The following is a 9,752-nucleotide window of genomic DNA, read 5'->3' on the forward strand; positions in this document are numbered from 1 at the left end:
ATAGTAGATTGGGTTGCTGACAGTGCCTCCGGTTCCTTCACATTGTCTCCCACCCAGTCTACTGCAGAAAGGTAAGAGTTGGCACCTGCAGCCAATGTCCAACCGTCTTTCACCACACCCTGCTATCCACCATGCCACCATGCTATCAGGATTTATCAGGATTTATCAGAAGTCTTCCTTGAGAAAAATGCTCAAGTGTTGCCTCCCCATAGGGACTACGATTGTTCTATTGACTTACTCCCTAATAGTAAGCTACCTTTCGGTCATGTTTATCCTCTTTCTCAGGATGAACTTTCTCATCTCAAGGAATACTTGGATGAGAACTTAGCGAAAGGGTTCATTAGACCCTCTACTTCTTCCACAGCTGCAGGACTTTTCTTTGTCCGCAATAAGGATTTAAGCCTTCGGCCTATTATTGACTATAGGCAATTAAATATTATTACGATAAAGGATCGCTATCCCTTACCTCTCATCCCGGAACTGATTGAACAAGTGCGTGGAGCCACTTACTTCTCAAAGTTAGACCTTAAAGGGGCTTACAATCTCATCCGCATCCGTAGTGGGGATGAGTGGAAGACGGCATTCAGAACTAGATACGGACTATTCGAATATCTAGTGATGCCGTTTGGGTTGTGTAATGCTCCCGCAGCATTTCAGCGGTTCATAAACAACATCTTCCGAGATCTACTCGATGTCTGTGTCGTAGTATATCTGGACGATATACTCATTTACTCTCAATCCTTGTCGGAACATAAAAGACATGTAAGACTTGTGTTGTCCAGATTGCTCGCACACAACTTGTACGTAAAACTGAAGAAATGCCTATTCCATAAGGAAGAGGTGTTATTCTTAGGATACATCATATCCAAGAACAGCATCAAGATGGATATGAGCAAGATATCCTGTATTCTGGATTGGCCTGTACCAACAACTCGTAAGGCCTTACAACGATTTCTTGGATTCTCAAACTTCTATAGGAAGTTCATCAAGAACTTCTCGTCTATTGTGAGACCACTCACACAACTTACAAGTGTTAAGCAAACATTTAAATGGTCTGAAGAAGCAAATAAAGCGTTCAGCTTGTTGAAATCAAGCTTCACTACCGCTCCCATACTACGCCATCCAGACCCATCCCTCCAATACATCTTGGAGGTAGATGCGTCAAATATGGCTGTAGGAGCAGTTCTTTCCCAACGACCTACGAATACTTCACCACTTCACCCAGTTGCCTTCTTCTCTAAATCACTAAGTAACCCAGAGGTGAACTACCCAGTGGGTGAAAAAGAGTTACTTGCCATGAAGTTGGCACTGGAGAATTGGCGACATCTACTTGAGGGCACCCGGTTGCCAATACTCATATATACAGACCATAAAAACCTCCAATATCTCCAGACCAACAAGACACTTTCCCACCGACAGGTACGTTGGTCACTATTCTTCCTAAGATTCAATTTCTTAGTGACCTATACACCTGCAGACAAAAACAAGAAGGCAGATGCGTTATCACGGTTAACCGAAGATAACTGTGCCGAAATTCCTTCATTACCTATAATACCCCATGACCGTATTATTGGTGTTGTTCGTCCCTTAAAGGAAGAGATTCTGCACAGTCTAAGACTGGATTCACCACCACCTCAACTAAGTACTGATGCAGAAGGCTTCCGCTACTTTAACGACAAACTCTACATACCTCCCGGTATGCGTACCAAAATCTTAGAGTTATCCCATGACGTACCTATGGCAGGACATATGGGTATGACTAAGACATTTAATTTGCTCACTAGGCAATTTTGGTGGCCTGGGATGAAGACGTCTGTACAAAAATTCATTTCTTCATGTGACATCTGTGCAAGGTCCAAAATTGACACTACAAAACCTTCTGGTTTACTTTGCAGTCTACCAATACCCAAAGTTCCATGGGAAGTTGTGTCTTTAGACTTCATAGTGGAATTACCACCGTCCAAGGGATTCACTACCATCCTAGTGTCAGTGGACCATCTGACAAAAATGGCACATTTCATTCCCATTCGCAGACTACCTTCATCTAAGGAAACAGCGGAATTGCTAGTAAAATATGTGTTCAAACTACATGGAATTCCAAAGACTCTTTTATCTGACCGGGGCTCGCAGTTCATCTCTAAGTTTTGGCAAGCTCTATGTCACATACTGCGCATTGAGCGAAAACTTACCTCCCCCTATCACCCACAGACCAACGGACAAACTGAAAGAGTCAACCAGTGTATTGAACAATATTTGCGTTGCTACACCTCATACCTACAGGACGATTGGGTGGACCTCCTCCCTCTGGCAGAATTTGCTTATAACAATGCAACCCACAGTACTACTAAGCAAAGTCCGTTCTACCTGAACTATGGGTTCCATCCCACAATTCTTCCACCACGCATCCTGCCATCAAGTAACCCAGTAGCCTCTGACTATCTCACCCAAATAAAAGACTCTTTGGGCTTACTTAACACCACCATCTCACATGCTCATAGCCAACAAAAGAGGTACTATGACCTCCGCAGAAGACCTTCACCTCAATATGCTATTGGGGATCTTGTTTGGCTATCTACGAGGAACTTGAGGTTGAAAATTCCTAGTAAAAAGCTTGGACCTCTATTCCTGGGACCTTTCCCAATTGAGAAGCTCATTGGGGAATCTGCAGTTCGACTCACTTTACCGGCAGATCTTAAAATACACCCCACGTTCCATGTATCTCTATTGAAGCCACATACACCCAACCAAGGGATTAGACCTACCATCGCGCCTCCACCTCCAATACAAGTTGAAGGTGGAGAAGAATTTGAGATTAAAGAAATTTTGGATTCTCGTATCCACAGAGGAAAGCTACAATATTTCATAAGATGGAAAAACTATGGTCCCCAAGATGACACCTGGTTGGATGCTTCTGACGTCCACGCACCCAGGCTTATACGAAGGTTCCACTCCAAATACCCGGAGAGACCAGTGTTATAGGCCTTCCGGAGCCGGCCTTGGGGGGGGGTACTGTAAGATCCTGGTACCTGCGGTACCCTTCCAGCCTATTAATTGTACATTACGTTCCACCATATAGATAGGTGGAACGCATCTAGTACCTGTCCCTTTAAATTCCATGACCTCATCAGTGAGTGCCGCTCTAAGCGGCTATTTCAACCGCCGGCATTCACTCACATGTGTTCGTGCAAACCGCTTGCTACAGCATTACCTAACGCTGCCGAATCCTCCAGCTATTCCCTAATACCTGGATTGACCGAAGACTTGCTACAACATCTTGTATCTCGCTACAAGATCATTACCTCACCGCCGGAACCCTCTCCTTACAAACCTACCAGTGAAAAGTACCCCACAGGGGAATACCTTCCTAATCTACTTTCACTACTACTCTGCTTACTAAAGACTATTGCTACTCTAAGAACTATACTGTTACATCTATCATCTGCACGCTACTTAGATTGCAAGCTCCTGAGCCTATTACCATCTTGTCACTGCACTAGCCTAGCATCTCCTGTACACTCCATCTGCTCTTCACTACCACCTGTACCCGTACATGATTGCTATCCTAAGTGCTTACTATCACCATCTGTTACCTCTTACCAGTGCTATCACTATCCACGCCTGTCCCCTCAGTATCACCTCTATACTTTCACATATAAACATATCACTCCAGGAACATCTTTAATGAGTGTCTGTGTCTGTGTATGTGCTTGCTGAGACAGGCTGATGCACAATGATGAGTCTTGAGAGTTGGATATGGTAGTTCAACACATCTCTACATGACTACTGAGTGTAACTTCCGCAGCTGCAAATCCACACCACACAAATAAACGCCGGAGCGTTACAGAGATACACAGTTTTTTATCCTATTCCGCTATTCAATATTCACCCTTTTGGTGTAAAAAACATTAAATTGCGGCATAGTTTGCATATTTGACTGTGAGATACACCCGTGCGATACTGTTGTTCTTTTGTTCCGCTATTCAATAAACACCTTTCTAGATCTTAAATTACAGAAATATGAGGAGACCGTCAAATAAGGGCCGTGGCCTGGGTCGTGGTGCTGCTAGTAGAGCTCCTGTTGCAAGGAGAGGACGTGGTCGATCTGTGCCAGCTACACGCACAAGTGAAACACCTTCCACAAGTGTGAGTAGGCGACAGAACCCGCATCAGTATTTGGTAGGGCATCATGCGCCTCTAGACGTGATGAGGCCTGAAGAAGTACAGGCGATAGTAGATTGGGTTGCTGACAGTGCCTCCGGTTCCTTCACATTGTCTCCCACCCAGTCTACTGCAGAAAGGTAAGAGTTGGCACCTGCAGCCAATGTCCAACCGTCTTTCACCACACCCCCTTGGAAATCAGGCAAGCAGTCTGAGCCCCAATCCATACAGCAGTCTCTTCTTCTTTTTGAGGACTCTGTCAGCAGGGTTTCCCAGGGCCATCCACCTAGCCCTGCCCCAGAAGTTGAAGAGATTGAGTGCAGCGATGCCCAACCACTTGTTTCTCAAGATGAGTACATGCAAGGACCATCGCAGCACGTCTCCGATGATGACGAAACGCAGGTGCCAACTGCTGTAGCGTTCAGCATTGTGGAGACCGACAAGGAGGGCAGGGGTGAAGACTGGGTGGAAGATGATGTGGAGGACGATGAGGTCCTCGACCCCACATGGAATGAAGGTCATGCAGGTGACCTGAGTAGTTTGGAGGAAGAGGCGGTGGTCGCACAGAGCCACCAGCACAGCAGAAGAGGGAGCAGGGTGCAGAAGCGGAGCGGCCGTGCCCTAGACACTACGCCCGCTACTGCCCAACGCAGCAAGGGAACGAGCGCAACAAAGTCAGCTCAAAGGAGTTCTCTAGCGTGGAAGTTCTTTAGAAAATGTGCTGATGACAGGACACGAGTGGTTTGTACCCTGTGCAATCAGAGCCTGAAGCGAGGCATAAACCTTCTCAACCTGAGCACAACCTGCATGATCAGGCATCTAAGTGCAAAGCATGAGCTGCAGTGGAGTAGACACCTTCAAAACCAAGAAACGTCTCTGGCTCATCCTGCTTCCTCTTCTGCTGCAGTCTCGGCCGCTCCAGCCACATCTGTAGTGATACCGGCACCTGCCACCCCGCAAACAGAGGATCTGTCAGCAACACCACCACCTGGGTCACCAACCATCTCCACAATGTCCCGTGGAAGCGTTCAGCTTTCCATCTCCCAAACACTTGAGAGGAAGAGGAAGTACCCCCCTACCCACCCGCGATCCCTGGCCCTGAATGCCAGCATTTCAAAATTCTTGGCCTTTGAAATGCTGTCATTCCGTCTGGTGGAGACGCACAGTTTTAAAAACCTTATGTCGGTGGCTGTCCCACAGTACGTCGTGCCCAGCCGCCACTACTTTTCCAGGCAAGCCATCCCTTCCCTGCACAACCAAGTGGGGGAAAAAATCAGGTGTGCACTGCGCAACTCCATCTCTGGCAAGGTCCACCTAACTACCGATACATGGACCAGTAAGCACGGTCAGGGGCGTTATATCTCCCTAACGGCACACTGGGTAAATGCAGTGGCGGATGGTCCTGAGGCGGATAGCAATTTGGCGCATGTCCTTCCACCACCGAGGATTGCAGGGCGCTTCAGTTTGCCTCCTGTTCCTAACTCCTCCTACTCCACTTCCTCATCCTCTACCGCCTCCTCATCCGGACAGCGTAACACCTTCACCACCAACTTCAGCACGGCCAGGGCTAAACGACAGCAGGCAGTTTTACAACTTGCCTGTTTGGGGGACAAACCACACACCGCGCAGGAGTTGTGGAGGAGCATGGAACAGCAGACAAATGAGTGGTTGCTGCCAGCGAGCCTCAAGCCCGGCCTGGTGGTGTGCGAAATCTCATAGCAGCTCTGGGCCTAGCCGGTTTGACGCACATCCCTTGCCTGGCGCATGTGCTGAATTTGGTGGTGCAGAGGTTCCTTAAAAACTACCCCGATATGTCGAAGCTGCTGCAGAATGTGCGGGCCGTCTGTGCGCACTTTCGGCGTTCTCACCCTGCTGCTGCTCGCCTGTCAGCACTGCAGCGTAACTTCGGCCTTCCCGCTCACCGCCTCATATGTGACATGCCCACAAGGTGGAACTCCACCTTGCACATGCTGCAAAGACTGTGCGAGCAGCAGCAGGCCATAGTGGAGTTTCAGCTGCAGCACGCACGCGTGAGTCGCTCTGTGGAACAGCACCACTTCACCACCAATAACTGGGCCTCCATGCGAGACCTGTGTGCCTTGTTGCGCTGTTTTGAGTACTCCACCAACATGGCCAGTGGCAATGACGCCGTTCTCAGCTTAACTATCCCACTTCTATGCCGATGTCGATAGGGAGGGGATTCCACAAGGTGTGGTGACGGTGTTAAGTTCTACCTACAGCCATATTCACCTTCCCTGATCATCTATAACCACCGCTTTGATTGATTAGGTGTGATGCAGTGTATGGACTTATGACTGTGGACTGTTATTATCTGGTTGCAGCACTATTCATTTACTTTACTAGCGATACTAATGTTGGACTTTCTTTGTAAGGTTTAACGTACTGTATTTTATTTTTAATCATCCTTGTCAAAGTGGCTGCTTTTATTATTTGATTTTTAATTGAGAATCATTTTAAGGTGTTTTTCTTTTCAATCTTATTTTATTAGAAAATACAAGTGTACACAAGAAAAAGGGAAAACAGAAATTCTCTCCAGAACCATCTTACTTAAAGCGGTTGTAAACCCTATGAAAAAAAAAAATAAAAAAAAAACCTGCAAGACAAAGGCATAATGAGCTAGTATGCATCGCATACTAGCCCATTATGTTTAACTTACCTTAAAACGAAGCCCCGACACGGACCCCCGGACATCGATGCGGGCGCTGCCATGATCCCTCGTCGTCTCTTCCGGGTTCGGCGGCTCCGGCGCGCTGATTGGCCGGAAGAGACGGCTCCAGCGCGCTGATTGGCCGGAGCCGCGATGACGTCACTCCCGCGCATGCGCGCGGGAGTGATTTTTCCGGCAAGCTCCCGGCAAGTTAATTGAAGGTCCCCCCGAACCTTCAGAGCGCATGCGCCGCTCGCGCGAGCGGCTGCATGCACTGTAAATATCTCCTAAACCGTGCCGGTTTAAGAGATATTATTTGTACCTACAGGTAAGCCTTATTATAGGCTTACCTGTAGGTAAAAGTGAAAAAAAGCGGGATACAACCGCTTTAATACCACTTAACATGTTACAAGTATTTTATGTTAATGTTAGAAATATAGATATCAAACATTTAATATCCAACAAACATTATGGCTACACAGAGTACTTTATCTTACAAAACCTTAATATATTGTTAGTAAGACCAACTCATATCATGATTATAATCCCCTAACTAAATGCTCCTCTGAATATATCACTTAATCCTAATTTACAAATATGATAAAATGTCTTACTTGGTTTAATGACTTGATGTAAACACTCTCAACCGAACAGGGGGAAAAAGAAAAGAAAAAGACAAAAAAAAAAAGAAAAAAAATATAAAATTAAACACAAAAAGTACAAAAAAACACAGAAAATACGCACAGAAAGTATGCACTCCGCTATGACGATATATCAGTGGCCCACTTAACAAATTCAGCTGAATCCTGAAACTCAGCCCACACGGACCAAGTATTCGCAAAACGTTCCAAATCATCAAGTTCTTGCGCAATTAAACGTTCCAAGGCTTTAATTTTATCCACCTCTACCGCCCACTCCATCAGAGAGGGCACTTCTGATTGTCTCCAATATCTAGGGATCACATTTCTCATAGCAGCCAAAAAATGGCGTAGGATATCTAACTAACCAACCTGAGAGGTCCCGGTATCAAGGATAACAGAGCTATCTCAGGGGAAGGAGTCATTGTGGTCTCTGTCAACCTGCAGTGCAAAGCAAAAACATTTTCCCATAACTTCAGGATTTGGGGGCAGTGCCACCATATATGTAGCATTGTGCCCCTATCTGAGGAACATCTCCAACATACATCGGACGATGTAGAATCTATATATTTGATAGTAACCGGGGATCGATACCATCTGGTTAGTAGTTTTAAGGTATTTTGTTGAGTTCTACTGATTGGTGCTGAGTGGAGGCATTGCAATTTTTCTTTTGTTGCTTCCTATTTTTGAATAAATGTGTACAATGCTTGTAAAGATTAATTTAATTCTTTCAGAAATATGTAAATGAATCCGCGCTTAGGATATCTGTATACCAATATAAACAATGGCTGCTGCCCACCTCTAAAACTATAATCCTAGGATGTATAGTTAAAATTAATAAAGACATCTACCTCCCCTTTCTTTATTAATTTAATTCTTTATTATTTCTTCACAGGGATCAATCTTTTATGGCATAAATGATATCAATAAGACTGTGGTGACGGAATTCATTCTTATAGCTTTTTCCAGCTTGAAGCAGTTCCAAACTTTACTCTTTATTTTTATCCTATTGGCATACATTGGTTGCATTTCAGGGAACTGTGCCATACTGATATTAGTAAAAAATGAACGTACACTTCATACACCTATGTATTTTTTTATTAGCACTTTTGCTTTCTTGGAAATTATATTTGTATCAGTCACCATCCCAAAACTTCTAGCTAATTTGATGGAAACTAGTAAAACAATATCATTTCTGGGATGTTTTGCACAGCTGTATGCTTTTAATTCTCTTGGCGTAACAGAATGTTATCTTCTTGCTGCCATGGCATTTGATCGGTATTTAGCCATTAATAATCCTTTGCACTATAGAGTTATTATGAATAAATCCCAATGTGTTAAACTTGCAGTCGCTCCTTGGATTATTGGAATTATCATAGCTTTCAAACCTACAATATTCACAGCTCAGTTGGAATTCTGTGGTCCTAATGAGGTTAATCATTTCTTCTGCGACTTGGCTCCATTGCAGAATTTGGCTTGTTCTAACCCATTTATCAGCAATGTTGTTACAAGTACAACTGCAGTGTTTGCAACAGTGGTCCCATTTGTGCTGATTTTGGGATTTTATGTACATATAATTAAAACTATTTTAAAAATTAAGAGTTCGAAAGGAAAACGAAAATCTTTCTCAACCTGCTCATCGCACCTTATTGTAGCCAGCTTGTTCTATTGTACTGCAATTGTTGTATATGTCAGGCCCAAGGGTAGTCAGTATGACAAATTCCTTGCTCTTATGTATACTGTTTTCACTCCACTTCTAAATCCATTTATATACACGTTAAGGAATAATGATGTGAGGACAGCTTTGAGGAAATTAAGACTATTAAGAATCATTGGTAAAATCAGGAGTGACCATAAATTTTGATTTGGAAACTCTTTGGAAATATACAAGTAACTGTACAAGAATTTGGGGTCTCAACTACAGTTTTGTTACATAGTTACATAGTTACATAGTTGGTGAGGTTGAATAAAGACAATAGTCCATCCAGTTCAACCTGTGTAGGTGTGTGTGACTGTAATCATCTAACATAGCCCTCAATCTCCTGATCCTTGAGATGTAAGTCTAAGAGTCTTTTGAAAGTCACCATACTACCCGCAGAAACCACCTCTTGTGGTAGACAATTCCACAATCTTGTAGCCCTAACAGTAAAGAACCCCCCACGTTGCCTGAGGTTAAAACGCTTCTCCTCTAATCGCATTGTATGTCCTCGAGTCCTCATGCAATTCCTTCGAATGAACAGCTTTTCTTCTAAGCTGAGATCCCCATTAAGATATTTATAAATTGCTAT

The 9,752-nt window shown here is 44.5% G+C and overlaps 1 protein-coding gene across 1 annotated transcript in view; it reads left to right on the plus strand.

Moving 5' to 3' along the window:
* Positions 1 to 9,328, plus strand: part of LOC309569813 (olfactory receptor 10A2-like) — a gene marked incomplete at both ends in the record, with an annotated part of 50,613 nt that extends 41,285 nt beyond the window's left edge. Inside the window, one exon of the mRNA XM_082275816.1 lies at positions 8,360 to 9,328. Within this exon, the coding sequence (XP_082131942.1) occupies positions 8,360 to 9,328 (969 nt within the window). The remainder of the gene's footprint in view (positions 1 to 8,359) is intronic.
* Positions 9,329 to 9,752: the final 424 nt, after the last annotated feature.

Source organism: Pelophylax lessonae (assembly GCF_965119305.1).
Source record: "Pelophylax lessonae genome assembly, chromosome: 13".
NCBI lineage: Eukaryota > Metazoa > Chordata > Amphibia > Anura > Ranidae > Pelophylax > Pelophylax lessonae.